Below are 24654 nucleotides of genomic sequence, written 5' to 3' on the forward strand. Positions count from 1 at the left end.
GTGGTTAAGGGGTATTATCCTGTTGTTTTCTGTAAAAGGGACGCCTTTTTGTGTATCAGAAGTAAATCAACAGAGGTTTGATTCTAGTGAATATACTAGACTATACTAGATTCTAGTGAATATACTAGAAAAAGAAAGAGATAAATTCTCTATTTCGTAGTAAGAGTGTTAAAAGTGAAGATAGAACTGGAGTGAAGTGTGTTGGAATTTCTAGCAGTTTAGCTTTGGAAAACTTTGCTAGGAAATATATTCAGGAACATGGTGGAGGTTTGGAGCAGCTGAGAAATAGTGGAATGATTTCTGAGCAAAGAAACCCATGGGGTTTTGTGAGTAATGTATTTGAGGATGAAACAGAGCAGAAAAAGAAAAAAGCTAAGGTGGTGAAGGGAATAGCTGTTAAATGCTTGCTTGTAGCTTGTAGTTCATTGGGAAAGAAATTGGATAAAAAAATGGAGTTACTCAGGGAAGTTCAGCAGATGCTGGTAGCCTATAAAGTAGACCGTGGTCGGCTGTTGGAAAAGATTAAAAAACTAGAAAAGGGAAAAAATAGAGCAGAGGAGGTTAAAGAATTGATTCCCATCCCTATTGGTATGGTGGAACCAACAGAGGTAGAAAATCCTATTGGACCAGTGACTAAAAGTAAAACAAGAGAATTAGCTCAAGCAAACACAGTACCTTCAGAAGCAGGGTTGCAGATTGAATCTGTAGCGTCAGAAGAGGAAATTGGCAGTGCAAAAAAAACTGACAGTCTGCCAATAAGAGACGGAAGTTCTGAAGTGACAGTTCAGGAGGCGGAGAAAAGTGTCACAGTCAGTGAAGCAGTTAGTGACACAAACAGAGAAGCAGAGAAAGAGGAAAAGATTTCTGCTTCTGTAGAGACAGCTTCTGTAAGTGCAGAAGCAGTACCTTTAGAATCGGTCATTGTTCAAGGATTAGAAGAAGCCGTATCACAGGTAACACAGGTAGCTAATGCATGTGATGTAGTGATCTCTAAGTTACAAAGAGAGCTACAACAACAAGCAGGGAATAGAATTCCTGCTCCTCCACCCAATGTTACATTAGCACCATATAGAGTAGAAAATCCAGTCCCTTTGGGTGGACATTTATTGGCATTTGGGCAATCAACATTGCCTAGACCCCAGGAATTTCGTGGGTCCTCTACACCCCCGTGGTATATGCTGGTATCACCTAGTGTATCGGTAGAACGCCCTACCACGCCAGACTTTAGTGGACTAAGGGATGTCCTGCGTCAGTGTGGAGACACTTTAAATGTAAGCCATAGACATTTCATAAAAAATTATCCTAGATATCCAGGATTATCTCCAGTGGAAAGTTTTGATGGTTCAGATGAGGAAAATGTGAATCCAGGTAAAAGAAGGCAAGGAATAAAAATTGTAGATTTAAGCTCAGATGAAAGCTCAGATGAAAGCTCAGATTCAGATCCAAAAGAAGGAACTGCAGGTTCCAATTCTGATTGTCCTGTAGCAGTTGTTACAGATATTAAAACCTTAGACCTGGTAGCAAAGCAAGTAGGAATGATGGAGGATTCATCAGTTGCTATGCATGCACAACGTGTGCAGGAGACAGCAAAAGTGTTTGGCTTACCAAGGGAGGATTGGGTTAAAATCTTACAACTCACAGTGAATCGAGCATTGTGGAGTACTTTGCCACTTAAGTTTAGGGTAGGAGAGAAAACTTTTCAAGAGACAGTAGCCCTATTGGAACATAATCAGCACCCAGGGCAAGCTGGAGTAGCAATTCTGTCTAATTTAAAGCAGAAACCTAATGAAACTCCACATCAGTTTCATTTGCGGTTAAGTGCAGCTTGGCGGAGTCATATCAAAGAAGAAACAGATAAACTGCCATATATCAGTCTGCTTGTTAATAATTCCCTTCCTCAGTTAAGAGAAATGGTTAATATGCATATCACTGATGATATTTCTTTAAAAAGAACATTAGCCTTGCTGGCTAAAGCACATGCACAGGGAGGCTCTAAATTAGGTCGGCGTGGAGCCCCGGTTGCAGTACTTCAGGAACCACAAACTAATCCTACGGTGAGGATTGAGGGACCTCAACTTCAGCCGGGATTAGAACAAGGAGTTCCTAAATTCCTTAAGTATCAACGTTGGCAAAATGACCCTAACCCACGTAATAACCCTGGACCTTCGAGTGGCCAGGCCCCTCGACAGGGTTATGCGTTTGGATCCTATGCAGGAGCCCGGGATCGTGTTCCTTTCTTTTCAGATGCTGCACAGAACAGTTCACGTCTGCAGAAACCCAAATCACCGCCTTTGCACAAAACTGAGGACTCAGTTGTAAAAATGTTTAAAACAGTGCAACAAACGCTTGAGGCTCAACGACGGGCTATCCGAGAACTTCATGCCCGTGTGAATGAGCTGATGGATGATGGAAGGCCAAGGCTCAGCAACCTTGAACCGTCCAGTGGCCTCCGTCGATCCATCCCCTTTTTCCCAGTGGACAGCCACTCCTCCAGAATTGGCTGCCTCTGAGGAAATAGAGGAGGAACCCCTTAATTATCTGACAGCATATGCTGCATGACTACAAACAACCCCAAGTGTAGTCATAACCCCTTTGGGCAAAGATACAAGTGAAAAACCCACAATATCTGCAGTGATAGAGGGACTAGACAGAAATCTCATTATAGATACTGGAGCAGCAATCAGTATTCTCCATGTCGAGGATCCTAGATCCTCTCCTCTATCATCAGGATGTACCAAGACACTTGCAACTTTTGCAAGTAATCAGGTTACTACCACACTTTCTACACCCCTTGAAGTACAAATAGGTCACCTAAAAAAGAATCATACTTTTGCATTAATGAAGTTAGCAGACCCAAAGAATTCCTTATTGGGAACTGATTTCTTATACAAACAGGGATGTGTTCTTGATTTGTGTGACCAATTATTGTGTCTTTCAGTAGAACAGGAAAAGAATGACTCTCCAGTAGTCATACCTGAGTGTGGCATGGTATCTCCAGTGAAGGACTTTGAACCTGAAGGGTATAATTTGGACGAAATAGTGGCTAAACATGCAGACCAACCTGAGTTACAGGCATTACTGTACAAACATGCAGATGCCTTTGCTAAACACAAACATAACTATGGATGCATGGCCGTCACTATTGTTGTGGAAGGAGGAGAAATGTCAGCCCAAAAACAGTATCCTTACCCAGAACAAGCAAATCCATACATAGAAAAGACTATTAAGTCTTTGTTGACACAGGGAGTACTACAAAAATGTACTTCCACTGCAAATTCACCTATTTGGCCTGTTAAGAAACCAAATGGTTCGTGGCGTCTCACAATAAACTACAGACGCCTAAACCAGGTCACAGCAACTAAATTGGTACAACCCAAAATACCAGATTTAAAAGACATGCAAAAATTGGATAAGGACATAATAAAAGTAATTCTAAAGCTTTCCAAAATAGACAAAGAGGGATCACTAACAATAGACCCTTTGTACAAACGACATGAACAGCAGTTACAAGTCGTAGATGGAGTTCTCATGTATACAGGAGGTCCTTTCCCTGTGTGGGTAGTTCCAGCTCACCTACGAAGGGAAATGATGTACATGGTCCATGACACTCCTACAGGAGAACATCAGGGAGTGGACAAAACTGTCCAACGTCTTGCATCTGTAGGGTGGTGGCCACTTCTTAGGATGGATGTGCAACAATATTGTGAAAATTGTCTGGCATGTGCCCAAGCTAATCCTACTCCATCCAAAAGAAATGCGCCACTAAGATCCCAGGTGTATGAAGGTCCGTGGATGGCTTTGCAGATTGACTTTGTAGGTCCTTTGCCAAGGACCCAAAGAGGTAACCAATATTTATTGGTGATTATCGATCCTTTCTCAAAGTGGATAGAGGCATTTCCTCTTAAGGCCAATACTGCAAAAGCCACTGCCAAGGTCTTGGTAGAACAAGTCTTCTCTCGCTGGGGGATCCCTGCAAAGGTAAAATCAGACCAGGGATCACATTTTACAGGACAGTTCTTTAGGGATTGTCTTAAATTGATGGGAGTCCCGCAGAGACTACACATCCCATACAGACCACAGTCATCTGGGATGGTGGAACGAACCAATCGGACTATAAAGGTGATGTTGAGGAAACTGGTTGATGCCAATGGACGTAATTGGGACACCCTCATGCCTTTAATTTTAATGGCATTGAGGGCGACACCGGCTGCATCTACTGATAAAACACCTTTTAAAGTGATGACAGGCCGAACAATAAAATTACCAGAACATTTAATTTGGCAAGCTAGTGGCACTCAATTAGAGGGAATAAAAATGGATACCTACCTGCAAAATCTGCAAAAACATTTAAATCACATTCACTTGCAGGTAGCTGCTAAATTGGGAAAATCCAGACGTAAGGCAAAGGCTTACTTTGACAAAAACCAAAGAGAGAATACTTGGGAGGTAGGAGATCAAGTAATGTTATTGTCATATAAGTCACCAGAACATGGGTTGTGTAATCGATGGATTGGACCTTTCCAAATCATTGATAAACTCAGTTCAGCAGTATATAAGATCAAAATAACAGGAGGAAAGCATAATAGAGACAAGATTTATCATGCTAACCAGTTAAAGCTGTATCAATCATCCAGGTCACAGGAGCAACTTCCTCCTCAGGACTTAAGTGATCAGACAAAATCGCAACAATTGGAGCCCAGCAGTTTGCAACCATGAAATTGACATTGACATTTTTGACTTATTACACCCTTATTGTTGCTCTAAGGGTAGGACTATGCCAAAATCTTAAATCTAAAACCGAACTATTGCAACCCTAGAAAACCAGACGACCAGATCGTACTCAGTTGTCTGAGCCCAAGCAACAGAACATACCAACAAAGCATATGGGGAATATGTTGTAAGCACAATTACTAATGCATTGCGATCCTTAAAATTAGGAGAAGTCCCTGACTTAATTAAGGATAAACAACTAATAAGTTGGTATTGTCCTAAATGTTTTCAAAAGCTGGAAAAGGAAAGATCCACTTGTTTGGATGCATGCCAGCATTTGTCAGTGGGTGCTATGAAAGAGATAGGATCTGTGACACCTCACCCCAACCGAGACAGTTGTTCTCTTACAAAAAATTGTATAATGGCACGGTCTTTGTATGTTTCATTCACGGTCTCGTTACCAGTGTTTGACCCAGACAAAGATGTGTACAGGCAATTGGCTGCTATCCATTCTATAGGTCACCTCGAAGATGACATCTACAGGGAACGCGTTAATGCACCTCCCCTGGTAGTCTATCACACTCCAACTCAGACTTGGAAGGTACCACAGATGGCCTGTTGTTCTGAAAAAGGACCCCAGTATATCTGTAGGTGTAATGTGTTTGAAACAGACACTGTTTTGTGTGGACTACAGGGAGAGAAAGCACAGAATTCATCATCGTCATGCCTGGTGAGGCTGACCACATGGAAGACTCCGATGGAGAGGGTGACCTATGCTGGAAAAACCAATTTTGCGTGGTTACCAACCAAAAGAGGTACCAGTATGGTCCCTTGGAGTGTCCTGTCACAGAGCCAAATTTCTGTTTTACCCCAAAGCAACCCACGGTAATAGGAAATCAAGTTATTTCCCCTATTCCTATTTTTGAGAACATTACCATTATTCAGTCTAACCCTGATTACCAGAATTTAACTATTCAAAGTATACCTACTTTTCTGGCTTATATTCCACCATTAGGGTTGCAACTGAAATCCTTAATGACTCGTAAAGAGACTCACCTCATTCAAATTACTAACAATATGGATAAAGCCCAACAAGTTATTACCCAATTAATGAATGAAGGGAATGAGCCTGCAACAACTTCTAAAGAAAAATTCGGATTAGAAGTATGGATAATTATCCAAGGAATTGGAATTGTGATTAATTTCCTTATATTAGGTTATATGCTGTATAAACGCAACAAACCCAAGCCAAAAACTAGGCAGAGACCTAAACAGACACCCAGACAATCACCTAAACAAATGCACAGACGAGCACCATCTGGGGATAAAGATGAATATATATACATGGTGCCCATTCCTGATACCTACCAAAATTTGCCCAGGTATAAAACTAAAAAGGGCCCCACAGATGTTAAGTCCTAGGTGACGGGGTTTCTTTATGTAAACCACCCCGTCAAAGGGGGGCGTGTAGCCCTGAGGATTAATCTGTTGGTCTGTATAAAATGTCTTTTTGATAAAAGTGTGTAGGCTGCATAGATTAATAGAAATTGCAATAGCTGTAAACGCAAGATACCTAGAAGCTTCTAAACCAGACATCCTGGCCTATTTCCTCTGTGACGCTGAAAGCAACCTTTAAGACCCTTACCCAGAAAGGTGATAATAGGAAACAAACCTACGCAAATCGTCTAGGGACTTTCTGAATATCTGCTAACCTTTCACCTAGTTAGGTGCAAAAGGACCTAACAAGTACACCACAAGATACGTAGATAGTTGTCATTAATACGTATACAAAGGTCAGCCTATGAAAACAGGTACCCTCACCTTTCCATGGGGAAAGCCAAATTTGGGCGTAAGAGGAAGGATTTCTCCCTATAAAAGGTGTGATAATCCACCATTAGGGCAGGCGATACACCCATCCTTCTATTCTCATCGCCTCACCCTGCCTACACCTACGAAAGCTGTCAACTAATGATAAGTCGTAGTGTTCTGTCCTTTCACAGCTGTAAGTATGAAATAATTCTTAATTTCTACTTCACCTCTAAAGCATCTATGCTAAGAAGGGTTTAATTCATAACCAGTTTCTTTATAACTATACTTCCTCTAGCAGAGGTGTGAAATTCACTCTAGTACTATTTGCTGCAAAGTGCATTAGATATCATATATCATATCATATCTCTTAAAGAACTGTGATATTTTGTAACTTTGTAATCAAACTGCTTTTAACATTTTACATTTACTTCTTGTTTTATTGGTTTTAAATAAAAGGTCTTGTTTGACTAATTCTGTCTCAGTATAGTTTTTCTGTCACATAACCCAATCTCCTTGTATTAAATTCTGTGAAGCCTGATTCAAGACGAACTTTTATCTTCTGATCACACATATTGGCGAGCCATACCTATATTATTAATATCTATCAATTATTACTAACATTACTAATTAATTAGAAAATTAATTATTAAATACAACTAAATTAAGTGGATAAATTCCACTGTCCCTACTAACCCTCCCCAAATCAGGCAACAACTTGCAGCAAGCCAATGACGCTCTACGAGCAGAACTCGACAAAGTAGGATTTTTAATATCTGAACTATTCAAATGGATGTGGTGATGCTGAGTTTTTATTGTATGTAAAATTTAACTGTCCTCTTTATTGTGTTTGAAGATCTATACATGACTAATATTTAAGTGCAACTAAATATATCACAGGTCAGAGCAAGCTGCAGTATGTTCCTGTCACAGGGTGAGCTGGTCCATTAAAAGACTGGGGCACAGCTGCACCTTTTGTCAGGTTTAGCCCATCTCCCTGTATGATGGGAATAAATACAAGGGTCATGTGACAGAAGCATGCATCTAAACCGGGCCTGCTGGCAGGTAAAAGGGCAGCCTGTGGTCATTCAAGAGAGAGAGACCCCGCCCCCCCGCCCCAAAAGTTCAGAGAGAGACTCTCTCTCGTTAGTGCCCAGGCAGAGAGCCTGTGAAGAGGACAGGTGACAATTTTCCAGAACTCCAAGGCAGAAGCCTTTTGGGGGAAGAGAATTACAAGGAACTGGAAACTGTGTAGGGACAAGCCTCCATTGATGGACTTGCAGGATGCAGAAGTCCCAGCTAGGAGAGGGGTGGGACTACAAGGATGGGCCTGCTCTGATCAAGACCTGGAAAAACTTGAGGCATTATATGCGGAAAAGAATAATTGAGGCTGGTCAGGGTATGTTTGAGTCTTGTGTTATGATAATAAATCAACCTGCAAGAGAGCACTACTGTAAAATCACCACATGTGCTAGCTGGTTTGATGCAAGATTAAAGGTAAACTGAGGTAGCAGATGGGCCCAAAGGCAATCTGGGGGTAATGCCCTACAACCGTTCCCTTTAGCCTTGTTCTGATATGAGCACTGCTTCTTTTCTATCCACACTCTCTAATAGAAAACTGCTTTTTTATTTATGATAGACATGGTCCACAGTTACTCCAAACTTCTCTTTCTGTAGGAGGAAGCAGAACGTAGCTTATTCTTTTGGCTTTGTTTTCCTTTCTAAGGTATCTTTGGAGCTCATCATTTAAAGGGACATCAGGAATTTTTAATTTTTTAAAATAGATTCAATATAACTACAAATAAAATGTGATGTGTTTTCCTCATAGGCAATAGCAGTGAAACACCGTTTGGGAAACTACTCCAGTGAGCTTAACACAGAAGCTGTGCAGAGCAGAACAGGCTTTACTAGCAAACCAGTCAAAGGAACTGGAATAATTAATAATTTAAACTGGAAATCAGTAAGAACTGGTGCCATTTATGCCTTACTGACTCCCAGGGGAACTCTGCAAGCTCTATGTTGGAGAATAGTGTATTTCCACCAGAAGTTGGGTTTCGATACTGTCTTATTCTGGCTGTCCTTTTTTGGAGCATCTTAAAAGACTGTGACAAAGTTCCTCCTCTGCCTTGGTGGGTCCTGCACTTATTGGCGGATTTGCTCACCTCAGAGATTCAGGGCAGCCCTCAGTTTGGCCAGTTTTATGTCTCAAACCTGCCGTTCACTCAGCTAACCACATCACTTGCCAGCATGGGGAAAAGGAAGGAGAACAATCCCCACAGTCTCTGCTGACCCACCTAGTGGGCCAGGGAGACAGGCCAGGGATCTTCGCCTCTGGTGGGACCCACAGTCCAAGTCAACTCCTCTTATATCCAGTAGGAGGGAGGGGAATGAGGGGAACCCAGGCCCTCCCTCTACTCTGGGTTTCAGCCCAGGGCCCTGTGGGTCGCAGCTGTCTACAGTGTTACGTGTAACACCTGTGTGACAGCTACAACTCCCTGGGCTATTTCCCCATGGCCTCCTCCCAACATCTTCTTTATCCTCACTACAGGACCTTCCTCGTGATGCCAGATAGCGTTTGTACTCCTCAGTTCTCCAGCCGCAGGCCCTCTCACTCTCAGCACCTTGCGCACCCTTCACTGACTGAAGTGAGGTCCTTTATAAACCAGGTGTCCTAGTTAGCCTGCCTGCCTTCATTGGTTTTCAAGCCGTGGCCTGTGGGGGTCCACAGACCATGTCTAAGATTTCCAAAGAGGTCTGCACCTCCATTTGAAATTTTCTAGGGTCTGCAAATGGAAAAAAGGTTGAAAACCACTGTCCCAGAGGGCAAAGTGTGTGTGGGGGGGGGGGGGGAGGCGGGCGCGGGGAGTGTAAATATGAAAAATGGTGATGTTAGTTGTCATTCTAAGTTTCTGATGGAGTGAATTTCATAGTATTGGGCCAGCTCCTGAAAAAACCCTGTCTGCTGCATCTGCTAGTTTTACTTCTGATGTGTAGACAGTTGTTCCTGAGGAACACAGCTACTGAAGTCTGAGAGAGTAAGATGGTATATTGGGCCCATTTCCTTTACAGCTTTGAAAATAAAGATCGAGATTTGATTCAGTGTTCTGTTGGGGAATCAGCGGAGTGAGTGAAACATAGGACTGATGTACTCGAGTGAACCTGTATTACTGAGGAGGTGTGCTGCTGTGTTCTGTAACTCGTGCAGATTTTGCAGGGCAGAAGCATTCAAGTCTAAATACATTGGATTGCGATGATTCAAGCAAGAGTTAATGATGGCCTATGTGAGCTATGTTAGGTTGTTGGTTCCAGCTTTTTGTTGAATGCGTCTTCATCAGAGCCACTTGTGCTGAGTCACAGCAAGAGGGCTGGGCATTTCAGCCCCTTGAATTTTGTTGATACTTTGAACACAGGAAGCTGAGTATTCATACAGCTTTGAAACATTTGTCATACTGTCATAATGTCATACAGCATTGTCTGAAAATGTTGTCTCTTGACACCTGTGTCTTTTAGAATGATTGATAGCAGAGTGTGTGTGTGTGTGTGTGTTTGTTTCGGTATAGCAGTTGGATAGTTTGGACTAGGAGGTTGTGAGACAAAAGGAAAATAACTAGAAGCATCAACGGTTTTAGTTATGTTCTTTGGGTGACTTGGTTAAATAGCTGAAAATACAGACTTGCTGTGTCGGCAAGGTTTTAATTTGTTTTCCATCCAGACCCTCCCTTTTCTTGAATTTGGCTTCTGCGCACTGGTGCCCATCTGCTCGTAGTAAGTAGATGAAGAAATGATGGCTTGCTTCCAGTAGAGTCCCACCAGTGCCATGCCATCTGTTACCCAACAATGCAGGAGTTGGGTGGAAGGAGTTAGTTTCTTAGAAATAACTTTTATTTCAGCTCCCAGGTTGGACATAGTTGTATGGGGTATTTTAACTTTTCTTAAAATATTTGGAAAAAAAGATGCTTAGAAAATGTACTATCCCGAGCCCCCAGGTATTACTGACTAATAATACTTTACATCTAATGCTATCTTGCTACCAAGAGCAACTTCATATATTTGACTCATCCACACTGAGAGATGGGTGGTCTGAGAACAGGAGCTAGAACTGGAAAGTTCTCCTGTGTTCTGATACTGACTCCCCTCTGTGGCTTTGGGCAAGTCACTTAACTTCACTGACGCTCCGTTTTTGTGGGCTGGATTCTATCCTGTGTCAAGATCTGTTATGGGCAGGCACCAGAGAACTGGTTGCAGCTCCCTGGTTCCATATCCTGAGCCACCTAAGTACTGCTGTGATCTGTGCCAGCTGGGATATGTCCCAAAAGGATTGTCTGCCCCCTGAGGACTGCCAAGAGTGCCGTTTGTGTTCCTAACTCATGTATATGTTTAGAAACCAAAGTTCAACTTTCCAGAGTCTTCATGGGACTCAGATGGGTAGTATTCCACATCACACTACTCTCAGTTTATTGACTTAATCAACTGTTTTGTAACTAATGTTTTGTTGTAGGAAACGGAGGAAAAAAACCTTCTTTGCTTACAGTCTGAGCAACAATTGCAAAAAATCCAGCAGCTGGAAGCAGAACTAAAAACAGCCAGAGACTTCCTGAAGGAGAGCCAGAATTACGCTGAAGAGATGAAAAGTGAGCTACACATTTCTACCTTTTTAAATCCTGTTACAATCTATTACTTCAGTGTGGAGGTTCTTTAAATCTCATTATCAATGGTGATTTGAAGAATACCCAAGAAAAAAAAGTTCTCATTGTGTGATACAGTTAAATTAACTTTCAGCTAATACATGCAATTCTCTTTCCAAACTGAGATGGAACTTCTTTATACAAATATATAGTACTAACTCGTAAAATTATATGGTTTTAAAGCAATTTAAAATGAGGAATAAATATGTCCCAAAGAGAACTATATGGTCAGCACATTAAATACTACAATGTGCTCCTGTGTTTTAAAATCCCAAGCAAACAAATATACCTCAAACTATTATCCTTTAGCTTGTATATGGACTCCATCAAGCTTAAACGTGGTGAAATGTTACCTGCCGAGCCCTAATTTGACTTTTCCCTACATTTGTCCATTTGGTTGGGAAAATGCAATTTGCAGATTGAGGTTTAAGAGAACAGGTAATTCTGCTAAATAGCCATTGTAAAGAAGGAGACTGTTCCCACTTATCCCTGTAGAAGTCTAACCTTACTTAATGAGATTTCAAAATTAAATGTATGGACCCAGTGCTGCTCCCATTTTAATCAGTATTTTGCACTCTCCAATCCATGAGGCCATCCAAATAAGTGCTTTGTGTTTTGATCTTATTCTTGGCAAGGGGCAGCACTTTCGGCTAGCTAATAAAATGTAACGCCTTCTAAGTCCATTTTCTTGCTTTCGCTATCTTCTAGCTGTGGTTCTTAAGGTGTCAAATGGTAGCATTATCTCCATTTTCTGGAGGGAATAATTATGAACAAAAAATAAGTCAGAAGATGTTTGTGCTGTAGCTCTGCACTGCAACCAACAATACCTTGTCTTAATTGAAACATAACTGAATGTGGGTGCCCAGAGTCCTAGGCTGTCACCCATAACCCCCGGACAGTTCTTCCTCTCTAACAAGTCTCTGATTATCCTCTCACCCCTGCTGTGCCTCCTTCTGGTCATCCAGGGACTGAGCTCATTTCTAGCTGGAGCATCCTCTGCTGGTCACTATCCCTCTCCTCACTGGCCCCCATGTCCCTCCCAGACCCCGGTGCCCTCCCCGTCAGGCTCCTGCTCCCAGCAGAAATCCACTAGCTGGGTCTCCCCACCCCAGGGAATCCCCACCCCCTATTCTCCACCTTGTCTCAGTGGCTACTGCCAGTACCATCTAGCCCCCTTTCACTGAGGCTGACTGCAGTCTGTAATGGCCACTCATCATTGGCCGGGGGATTTGGACCTGCTGCCTTTCCCTGCAACTCAGTGGGACTTGGACAAGGCCCTGCGGCCTGGGGAGTTGCCAGTCTGGAGCTCCCCAGCTCCTCTGGCCTTTCCCTAGCCCTGCTTCACTCTAGTGCCCTGAGCTTCCCCAGCAGCCAGGTCCCTCTCCCTCCACACCCCCCTTTGAATCACCACCCTAAATAATCCTTCTCCACCCTAGGTGTTGACGTATTTCAAATAACTGTTGATTGCTATCATTTCCCTTCCCCTCTGTCTGCTCCTCTTTCTCACCAAGTTCTGGGTCTTGGAGACATTGAATTTCCCTTGTCCTGTAGGAAGGGAATGTGTAGTCTTGTTTCATATGGTAAGTTGGTGTTATTCAATAGAATTCTCTTTGCAATACAGGAAATCTCTTGTATTGCCCGTGTCTCTTAATTTTACTCCATACATCAGTTCATCAAACACCTTGAACATTTTTATCTATGCTGGACTTTGAAGAGAGGAAAACGGACAAATAGGGCACCAACATTCTTTATCTAGCCATTGGTACTGTTGCCTGTCAACCATGAGTTTCAGAATACAAGCCAGCGGACCTCAGTGAAGATTGGCTGTAGAAACAGTTACAATTGTGAAGCATAGAGCGATTTGAGTAGCAGTATGTTCTTTCTGCAAAACTGAATTCTGGCAATGCTAAAATTGTCTCAGCTATCCAATGTCATGGTTTGGGTATAAAGGCAGTTTTAGAACACATAAGTAATTATATTCCGAAATACTAAGAAAATGTATTGCTAGGTGAAAAATTGAAAATGGTCAATATTGCCATTTGATAGTGTTATCCATAAAAGCTAATATTGCATATTTGACATAGTTTGCTTTCACAAATTAAGCACTTAATTTTTTTTTATTACTATAGAGAAGACTTTATCTCAGGAAATAGAATTGAAAGAGAAACAAGCTGAGATTACCCATCTGCAGCTGTCTGCAGCTGAGTTGGCTTCTTTAAAAAAGGAAATGATTAACATCAAGGCTCAGCAAAAGACACTGAAAGAGCAACTTAATATCACACTTCACGAAAATGAGCAACTGAGCAAGGTAATAAAAAGAAAGAATGAATCAGTAGCACGTTACTTAGTTCATGACAGGGAAAAAGGAAACTATTTAAAATGATTTGTCCTATATCTTAGTTGAAATGGTACAATACGGAAACTTACAAAGCCATGTTATTTTCAGTCTCTGTTATCAATGCCGGATAAGAGCAATAGCAATATCCTTTGCTGACAGTTAATAAGGCATTTAGCTTTTAAGAGCCCAAATATTAAATTGTGTCCTTTTTAATATCTATTCTCAATTCTAATATAACATTTGCTATAACTTCTCCGTTAGTAGCATGGAAATGTGATTAAATCTGTTATCTTATCAACTTCTGGCTATCAAAGATACAGGAGGTCTTTAGCGGGACACCTGAAAACATGATAAAATGTGCACGTTTTGTCTGTTCTTTGGCCCAGGTTTTCTCCTCATTGGTAACAAAGAGGTGATTCCTCTCCCCTGTAGAACTGGGAGGTGGACCAGTGTTGTTGCTGAAGGCCTCCGGACTAAGCTCCACCCTTCACCTCAGGCCACCAGAAAGTGTGTCCACCAGCAGAACAAGTTGGCGGTTCAGTTTCTCCCAACAACTTTGTTTTCTAATTAATTATTGTTCATTTTTCTGCCATATTGATTTCATTTCTACTTCTTGCTCCTCTTTCCCTTTCCTCAAGTAAGTTCTCTGGATCCGCAAACACAGCACCTCTCAGTAACTCCCTTTGACCACTATTGCCGTGCTAGGAAAGCCCTGCAAGATCAAGCTAAGCCCAAGTAGTTCAGTGGGCAGCTTTTTAGGAGTCTTAGAGGGTAACCTATGTCTTGCTGCTACAAGCCACCAACCCTTGCTCTGTGAGGGGACGGGGCTTTGTTGGACCAGCGCCCTAGTGCCATGCATGCGTCCATCAACACACCCATTGGAAGCCCTGACTCCATTGTGAGAAGGCTTGATCAGGAGCATGAGGATTCTCAAGGAGATGAGAACCCCACATAGTCTGCTCAGGAATAATACTTGGAAACTCCGTATGCTCTGGGTCCCAAAAAGGCAAAAGGAATCGCCCCCTTTGTAAGGAAGTAATACGTACAATTAATGAGCAGGTTGAATACACATCAGGCTTTAAATCTTTTCTCTTGCCTTCCCACTCTTAGGGCTGGTCTACATTGTGGGGGGGGGTGAGTGTCGATCCAAGATACGCAACTTCAGTGATTCTTCTTATGACAGCACTGTTCTTGCTAATAATTTAGATGGGCGTGTGAACAATTCCACGTGCCACTGCAAAGAGAAATTCTGATACTGACTATATGAAGTTTTATTTGTAACACGCATCGGTTGGGTATTTACTGCCAAGCAGAAGGGGAAAAGTTTTTAAACCTGTCCATCTAGGTGCATTTTTTCTTATCAATTCCCTCTGCATTTTCTAGCCTGCAATCTTTTTCTACTTCCATTTGTGGTGAATGAGGGACTGTAGTTCTATGCTCTCGCTTCAGAAATAAACACATTTAAAAGCACTCATGTAGCACAGTGTGGAGCCGGTGTTGTGGCAAGCAGGCATTGAGTTCCAGTACTCACTCCATGCCCAGCTGATGGAGCACTGTGCTTGATATTTACATTATCCTGAAGTGCATTTTATACGGCTGCCAGATATCCACCCTCCATTTATTTTGGCACCCCAATGCACATAGGGTGGACAAACATGCCTGGACCACATGCTTTTCGGCTGGGTTCTGTCATTTGGTTATTTTGAATATTATGTTTAGATTATGATTTCTCTATCAAGGAAATCTACACACACGTAGCTTTCCAATAAACATGACTTTAATGTTTCTCTGTTGGAATTAGAAGCTGCTATAATTCAATTGTATATTACTAAGTGAACTCTACTGTACAAATTCATATTATAACTTTTGTTTGGATTTTAAGTTGCACTGAACTTTTAATGGTAGGTGAGATGCCATTAGTGAGAGTATAATGCTTAGACAGAAGAATAAATTTTCCAATTAGCAACTAATTTTTTTTTTATTTTATAGCTAGACAGTCTGAAGTCTTTAGATCAACGGAAGAAGCAAAATGGATTCTCTCACACTAAACTGAAGACATGGATGCAATCCTGTAAGCAGCTGGGAAGGAAAAAGAAATGTTTCCGAAACAAATTGCTGACCATAATGCTCTATTAAAGGAGCACAAGCCAAGTCTGGGGTAGTTGAAGAAGGAAATGCTCCACTAGAATGATTGTAAGGCTGCAAATCATTCGTGGAAGTCACGGTTTCTGTGACCTCTGTGAATGTTGCAGTGCTGGTGCAGCTGATCCCAGGAGCCCAGCAGCTGGGGAAGCCCAGGAGCCAGCCGCGCTGGCCGTTGCTCAGTCAGCCCCAGGCACGGTCCCTGGAGCAGCAGTCTGGGACTAGTGGTGGTGGGGCCTGAGCCACCCCTTTCCCCCTGCACCAGCATTGCCCTGCTCTCTCTCTCCACTCCCCAGCAGTCTTCAGGAGCGTCCCCTCTCCCAGGCGGTGAGATTTAGTCCCAGGTATTTTCAGTAAAAGTCATGGAGGGGTCACGGGGCCCTGACTTTTTGTTTATTGCCCGTGACCTGTCCATGACTTTTACTAAAAATACCCATGACTAAAACAGCCTTAATCATGATCCTGTTTCTAACCTTAATGCATTTATTTAGAACACATATTTTCAAAACCTCCATTATTACATTTGATTCAGATGAGGGGCCAGATCCTCATAAATCAGTCTAGCTTCTGAAGCTCTGGTATAGTTGACTGTGGTTGCACAAGCACACATCTTATGTACTTCATTAACAAATGAATGACTGAGATCATTGCATTCTAAACGCATCTTTCCAGAGTCTCCTTAAAGTTATTTGTACAGGTAACGACTCTTTCCTTTGGTCAGGTGCTGATGAGATGACACAGTCACTGACCCAGGACAAGGAGCAAGAGTATGAGCCAGACGGACTCCCGGAGGTGGTCAGAAAAGGTAATTGTTACTTCTTTAGAGGAGAACGGTCCACACTGGGGAGAGTGTGCGCGCGCTTATCTAAATAATGGTGTTGTCATAGGTGTGACTTGGAAGCATTGTAAAAACGTGGACATCATTGGCCAAATTCAGCCCTCGTATAGGTTGCAAGAGAGGGATTCTAGGCCCAGCCATTCCCAATATAAAACACCTTTTTCTTCTGGTTGATAGGAAGGGGGGAAATTTTTGCTTAAACATTTTTAGCTAAATGTTTTTTCATTGAAATGTGCTGCATTGTCAAAGCCAAAATGTATTACGGAGATGTATTGATTCGGACAAAGTTTTTGCTGAGCAGGGAGGAAGGCCCCCAAATTGAAAGCCTGATGTTTTTTGATTCAATTTCATTTTATGAAAGCATTTGAAAGGCTTATGTTTTCATTCCAATCTAGAATAAAAACAAATTCTGAAACCTCGAAAGGGGTCGCAAAACAGAATTGTCTCCCTCTGGCCGGCTCTATGTAGAACAATAGAAGAGACATCGTTTTCAGATGGAAATGATTTTCCAGTTAACGGTGTCCCTTTAAAGGAAAAAGAGAACATTTGCTTGGGGAAAACTCTTTTTGCCATTTTAGTAGAGTTGCTGTTGCACAGATCCACACCCTTGCCTGAGTTCACCTATAAAATTCTAGGAACACAAGATAGTCCTAATAATTCCCCCATTCTATTTTATTCAGTGAGTAAATGCCATTTTACTTTCTTAAATTATTACCAGTTGTCATCTCCATCTTGAATTGAGCAAGATCAGATTGATTGGAACAATAAAGTAATTTAATCAACTGTGGTTCATGGCTGTTGTTTATTTTTCAGGCTTTGCTGATATTCCTTCTGGGAAAACCAACCCCTGTGTTTTGCGCAGAACAGCGCTAAACCTAAAGACCAGTCCCCGTCTTGCTGCTCAAAGCCAAAATTTGTCACCATATGGCCAACATTTACAAAAAGGCAATTTTGTCAAGATCTCTAAACCGACAGGTGGTGGCAGCAAATCACCAAAGGTAACTGATCGTCAAAATGTATCTGAATGTGCAGGGCATGGGAAATCCACATAATGTATTTATCTCTCCAAGTGAGTTTGAAGATATGCCGTGTTATTCATACCTCCTTTTATCTGCCATGAATATAGTGAAGACAAGGTCATCAATGTAAATAAAATGAATAAAGCTTGGCACATAACAAAGATCTGGGCATAATGGTAAACTTAAAATTGTTGGTATGATCAAATCTGTGATCTCATGCCAAGTGCTCATTAACTTGGTAAATGGGAATGAGGTCAATCTTCCCACTTTAATGCTCATCCCAAATATTTGATTATTTCTTGAAAGGCCTGGATGCCTAGAGCAGGGGGGGGGTGCTCGTGCATATATGGATTACACGCAAAAGCACTCAAAAATTCGTATATGCTGGAATTAAGGCTCCTTGGCCCAATCTCCCTGCTCAGCCAGCCCCAGTTCTCTTAGACTCATAGACTTTAAGGTCAGAAGGGGCCATTATGATCATCTAACCTGACCACCTGCACAACGCAGGCCACAGAATGTCACCCACCCACTCCTGTAACAAACCCCTAACCTGTGTCTGAGTTACTGAAGTCCTCATATCGTGGTTTAAAGACCTGAGAGAATCCTCCAGCAAGTGACCCGTGCCCCATGCTGCAGAGGAAGGTGAAAAACCTCCAGGGCCTCTGCCAATCTGCCCTGGAGGAAAAATCCTTCCTGACCCCAAATATGGCGATCAGCTGAACCCTGAGCATGTGGGCCAGACTCACCAGCCAGACACCCAGGAAAGAATTCTCTGTAGTAACTCAGATCCCACCCCATCTAACATCCCATCACAGACCACTGGGCATATTTACCTGCTAATAATCAAAGGTCAATTGCCAAATTAATTGCCAAAATTAGGCTATCCCATCATACCGTTCCCTCCATAAACTTATCAAGCTTAGTCTTGAAGCCAGATATGTCTTTTGCCCCCGCTACTCCCCTTGGAAGGCTGTTCCAGAATTTCACTCCTCTAATGGTTAGAAACCTTCGTCTAATTTCAACTCTAAACGTCCTAGTGTCCAGTTTATATCCATTTGTTCTTGTGTCCACATTGGTACGAAGCTTAAATAATTCCTCTCCCTCACTGATATTTATCCTTCTGATATATTTATAAAGAGCAATCAGATCTCCCCTCAGCCTTCTTTTGATTAGGCTAAACAAGCTAAGCTCTTTGAGTCTCCTTACATAAGATAGGTTTTCCATTTCTTGGATCATCCTAGTAGCCCTTCTCTGTACCTGTTCTAGTTTGAATTCATCCTTCTTAAACATGGGAGACCAGAACTGCACAAAATATTCCAGATGAGATCTCACCAGTGCCTTGTATAACGGTACTAACCCTCCTTATCTTTACTGGAAATATCTCGCCTGATGCATCCTAAAACCGCATTAGCTTTTTTCATGGCCATATCACATTGGCGGCTCATAGTCATCTTGTGATCAACCAATACTCCAAGGTCCTTCTCCTCCTCTGTTACTTCCAAATGATGCGTCCCCAATTTGTAACCAAAATTCTTGTTCTTAATCCCTAAATGCATGACCTTGCACTTTTCACTGTTAAATTTCATCCTGTTACTATTACTCCAGTTTACAGGGTCATCCAGATCTTCCTGTGTGATATCCCGGTCCTTCTCTGTGTTAGCAATACCTCCCAGCTTTATTAGCACAGTCCCACTTTTTGTGCCAAGGTCAGTAATAAAAAGATTAAATAAGATTGGTCCCAAAACTGATCCCTGAGGAACTCCACTAGTAACCTCCTTCCAGCCTGACAGTTCACCTTTCAGTATGACCTGTTGTAGTCTCCCCTTTAACCAGTCCCTTATCCACCTTTCAATTTTCATCTTGATCCCCATCTTTTCCAATTTAACTAATAATTTCCCCTGTGGAACTGTATCAAGTGCCTTACTGAAATCGAGGTAAATTAGATCCACTGCCTTTCCTTTGTCTAAAAAATCGGTTACCTTCTCAAAGAAGGAGATCAGGTTGGTTTGGCACGATCTACCTTTTGTAAAACCATGTCGTATTTTGTCCCAATTACCACTGACCTCAATGTCCTTAACGACTTTCTCCTTCAAAAATTTTTCCAAGACCTTGCATACTACAGATGTCAAACTAACAGGCCTATAGTTACTTGGATCACGTTTTTTCCCTTTCTTAAAAATAGGAACTATGTTAGCAGTTCTCCAGTTGTCCAGTAGAACCCGAGTTTACTGATTCATTAAAAATTCTTGCTAATGGGCTTGCAATTTCATGTGACAGTTCCTTTAATATTCTTGGGTGAAGATTATCTGGGCCCTCCAATTTAGTCCCATTAAGGTGTTTGAGTTTGGCTTCTACCTCGGATGTGGTAATATCTACCTCCATAGCCTCATTCCCATTTGTCATCCTACCATTATCCCTAAGCTCCTCATTAGCCTCATTAAAGACTGAGGCAAAGTATTTGTTTAGATATTGGGCCATGCCTAGATTATCCTTAACCTCCACTTCATCCTCAGTGTTTAGCGGTCCCACTTCTTCTTTCTTTGTTTTCTTCTTATTTATACGGCTATTGAACCTTTTACTAGTGGTTTTAATTCCCTTTGCAAGGTCCAACTCTACATGGCTTTTGGCCTTTGCCTTTCTAACGTTATTCCTACATGTTCTGACCTCAATAAGGTAGCTTTCCTTGCTGATCACTCCCGTCTTCCACTCCTTGTAGGCTTTCTGCTTTTTCTTAATCATCTCTCTGAGATGCTTGCTCATCCAGCTTGGTCATCAACTCCTGCCTATGAATTTTTTCCCCTTTCTTGGGATGCAGGCTTCTGATAGTTTCTGCAACTTTGACTTGAAGTAATTCCAGGCCTCCTCCACCTTTAGATCCACAAGTTCTTCAGTCCAATCCACTTCCCTAATGAATTTCCTTCATTCTTTAAAGTTAGCCCTTTTGAAATAAAAAACCCTAGTCCCAGATCTATTTTTGTTTATCCTTCCGTCTAGCTTGAACTGAGTTAGCTCACGATCACTCGAACCAAGGTTGTCCCCTACAACCATTTCTTCTATGAGGTTCTCACTACTCACCCAAACCAAGTCTAAAATGGCATTCCCTCTTGTTGGTTCTTCAACTACTTGATAAAGGAATCCATCAGCTATCACATCCAGAAAAATCTGAGCCCTACTATTATTACTAGCACTTGTCCTCCAGTCTATATCTGGGAAGTTAAAGTCTCCCATAATCACACAATTCCCATTAATGTTTACTTCATTAAAAACATGAAAGAGGTCTCTATCCATATCCAAATCAGATCCCGGCGGTCTCTAGCTAGCCCCAAGCACCTCAGGGGAGGTTCTAGTAGCTTTCTTTCCCATTGTGATTTTTGCCCACATAGACTCTGTCTTATCCATTCCATGACTTCTTATTTCTTTACAGTTAACCTCATCATTGCTATACAATGCTACTCCACCACCTTTGCCTTAATTTCTGTCTTTCCTAAACAGCACATAGCCTTCAATACCTGTACTCCAGTCATGACTACTATTCCACCATGTTTCTGTTATCCCTATAATATCCGGTTTCACTTCCTGCACCAGTAGCTCTACTTCCTCCATTTTGTTACCTAGGCTCCTCGCATTAGTGTACAAACATCTTAATTTTTGCCATTTGGCTTCACTGACATTCTTTACCCGGTTAGGCACAGACATTCTACTCCCAGTATCACCTATTAGACTGGTATCTACACTACCCTTCCTCCTTATTTCCATTCTCCGACCCATGGCTGTATCCTTTCTTTCTTTCTTTTCTTCCCTCTCAATGTTAAGAAGGGAGATTACCCTTTTATGGGAATTTTGGAGATTACCTGGACATCCCAACCATCTTCCCCAAATTCCTAGTTTAAAGCTCTCTTAATCAGTTGTGCCAGCCTCCATCCTAGAAGTCTATTTCCCTCCTTACTCAGGTGAAGTCCATCCCATGGGAACAGTCCTCTGTCCATGAATGCCTCCCAGTGGCCATACATCCCAAAGCCCTCCTCATAGCACCACTGCCTGAGCCATCTGTTGATCGCCATAATCTTTTCATACCTTTGTTGCCCTTCTCTAGGAACAGGCAGGATCCCACTGAAGATCACCTGAGCCTCAATTTCATTAAGCGTCTTCTTCATTTTCCAACTCTGCAAACCTGTTCCTGAGCTCTATTTCTCCTTCACTGGCCCGTCTTTTTCTCTGCCTGGTTCTCTTAGTCACGTGCTTCCACCATCCACTTTCCTCACCCAGCAGTCTCCCCTCAGAATTCTTTGGTCCTGCTTCCATCTGCAAGTCTGAGCTTTTCCCTTCAGCCTCCTCATGTCTTTGCTCCATCATCCGCTCGAATCCCCTTCTAAACTCGACCAGAGTTTCCACCTGCATCTCCAGTCCTCAGACCTTTTCTTCCATCAGCTCTATCAGTTGGCACGTCAGGCAGACAAAACTCTTTTCAGGTACCCCCTCCAGGATCATGTACATGCAGCAGCTTCCATATCCAGTCAGCCTCATTCTGTCTTTCACTGCTGCCTCTGTATGGGTCATAGCCTTCCCACCTAAAACCTGTAAGTCCAGGAAACACAAACTGAAGCAAACCACCACCACCTACAGCAAAACAAACCCCAACAGGCACCAGAACACCAGCAGAACACCACCCACTCCCTTCACTAGCCTGTCAATTCCTCTGCCTAAGGAGTAGGTAGTTGCTGTAAAGCATTCTGCATAGCGCTGTTGTATTTTCAGCGTGATAACTATAAACATTGAAGATTCTTGCTTTCAGCGTGTGTCTGCTAATTCATATTATTCAGTCGCTTGGAATGGGTCTTTCACTTCCTGCTGGTAATTAACAAGGTTCTCCCATACCACTAAAGCATGAGAATTTTTTTGTTTGTATTGCAGGTAGATGATACTCAGCAGTGCCAAACGGAAACAGCTATTGAACCTATGGAATCAAGATCTCCTCTTTGCATGAAGAAGCAACACACAGAAGCTGTTGCTGAGAACTCAAGGGAGAATCTCCACACACACCAAGGCAGATGTTCCTTGAGCACACAAAAACTACCTGATGAAAATGAACACGACAAAAACTGTATGGTACAGTAAACCTGAGTAGTATAAGTAGTATACCATGAAACAAACCCTGACCGCACCCCTTGACCCCTTAAACTCTGCCCCTTGACCCCTTAAACCCCACCCACCTGTCACCAGAAGTCCTGCTCCATGGGGTATTACTCCCAGGGTCAAGATACCACATGACCAGAAGCAAGGTGTGTCACGTGACCATCCTCTACCACTCAGGAAGGCTTTCAGCCGCTGGGGACCACCCCAAGAGGAGATTTGACCAATCAAGGCAAGTTCTGGGGTGGAGTGACCCATCTGGATGTGGGTCATGTGACCCCTCTAAGAACTCCGCCTACTTCCCTCTACCAATCAGGATGGGGTTCACCCTGATAGGACCTCCCTCAGAGGAGATTTGACCAATCAGAGTGAGTTCTGGGGTGGGGTGACCTGTTCGGAAGTGGGTCATGTGACCCCTCTAAGAACTCCTCCCAATGCCCTCTGCCAATCAGAGAGCAGCACCATTACCCCATAAGTCCCAGCTCCGGGCAGAGGAGGCCATCTCTTACCAAGGACACGTGTTTTAGAAATTGTGGAAAGGCTACTGAGAGGAAACGTGGACTCCTTTACCACCCCCATGAGAACTTCGGGCTTTGTTTTACCCCCGAGCACCTTTAGACCATTGATGGATACCTTGGAATCTGACCCCGAAACCCTTATTAGGCACCCCAATGAGTGTGACGGCTTCTCATTGTTCACGTTCCTAGAAATGGAAAGTGCTCTTGGCTTGGGGGAGTCACAGGCAGACAAGGTGAGCGGAAAAGAGGTCGCTCAGGTATGGGCGCCAACTTATATGGGCTCCTGGGGCTTTAGCCCCAGGAATATTCACAGTCAGGGGCTCTGCTCCAGCAATATTTGGAGCTAGGTTTCTCCCCTGCTCTGGGCAGCCAGGGAGCCAAGAGCCTTTAAAATCACAGCTGCGGCCGGGAGTCAGAGGACTCTGCACTGCCCGCTGCGACGGGGAACCCAGAGCCCTTTAAATCCCAGCCGCGGCCGGGAATCAGAGGGCACTGGGCTGCCTGCAACCGCGGGGAGCCCAGAGCCCTTTAAATCCCAGCCGCGGCCGGGAATCAGAGGGCTCTGGGCTGACCGCTGCGGCGGGGAGCCCAGAGCCCTTTAAATCTTAGCCTCGGCCAGGAATCAGAGGGCTCTGGGCTGCCAGCAGCCGCGGGGAGCCCAGAGCCCTTTAAATCTCAGCCGCGGCCAGGATTCAGAGGGCTCTGGGCTGCCAGCAGCCGCGGGGAGCCCAGAGCCCTTTAAATCCCAGTCGTGGCCTGGAATCAGAGGGCTCTGGTCAGCCGGCAGCCGCGGGGAGCCCAAAGCCGTTGAAATCCCAGCCGCGGCCGGGAGTCAGAGGGCTGTGGACTGCCTGCTGCAACGGGGAGCCCAGAGCCCTTTAAATCCCAGCCGCGGCTGGGAATCAGAGGGCACAGGGCTGCCTGCAACCGCGGGGAGCCCAGAGCCCTTTAAATCTCAGCCGCGGCCAGGAGTCAGAGGGCTCTGGGCTGCCAGCAGCCGCGGGGAGCCCAGAGCCCTTTAAATCTCAGCAGCGGCTGGGAATCAGAGGGCTTTGGGCTGCCAGCAGCCGCGGGGAGCCCAGAGCCCTTTAAATCCCAGCCGCGGCCGGGAATCAGAGGGCTCTGGGCTGCCTGCTGTGGTGGGGAGCCCAGAGCCCTTTAAATCCCAGCCGCGGCCGGGAATCAGAGGGCACAGGGCTGCCTGCAACCGCGTGGAGCCCAGAGCCCTTTAAATCTCAGCCGCGGCCGGGAGTCAGAGGGCTCTGGGCTGCCAGCAGCCGCGGGGAGCCCAGAGCCCTTTAAATCTCAGCAGCGGCTGGGAATCAGAGGGCTTTGGGCTGCCAGCAGCCGCGGGGAGCCCAGAGCCCTTTAAATCCCAGCCGCGGCCGGGAATCAGAGGGCTCTGGGCTGCCTGCTGCGGTGGGGAGCCCAGAGCCCTTTAAATCCCAGCCGCAGCCGGGAATCAGAG

The 24654-nt window shown here is 43.7% G+C and overlaps 1 protein-coding gene across 1 annotated transcript; it reads left to right on the top strand.

Annotated features, from left to right (window-relative positions):
* Nucleotides 1–7256: 7256 nt before the first annotated feature.
* Nucleotides 7257–22757, top strand: LOC123366487 (centromere protein F-like). Its single transcript, XM_045010006.1, has 7 exons — nucleotides 7257–7276; nucleotides 11015–11147; nucleotides 13331–13509; nucleotides 15529–15610; nucleotides 16403–16486; nucleotides 17333–17517; nucleotides 22450–22757. The coding sequence occupies exons 2-7, from the start codon at nucleotides 11141–11143 to the stop codon at nucleotides 22651–22653; spliced, it is 741 nt and encodes a 246-aa protein (XP_044865941.1). The 5' UTR covers nucleotides 7257–7276; nucleotides 11015–11140; the 3' UTR covers nucleotides 22654–22757.
* The last annotated feature ends 1897 nt before the right edge of the window (nucleotides 22758–24654 follow it).

Source organism: Mauremys mutica, chromosome 3 (assembly GCF_020497125.1).
Source record: "Mauremys mutica isolate MM-2020 ecotype Southern chromosome 3, ASM2049712v1, whole genome shotgun sequence".
Lineage (NCBI taxonomy): Eukaryota > Metazoa > Chordata > Testudines > Geoemydidae > Mauremys > Mauremys mutica.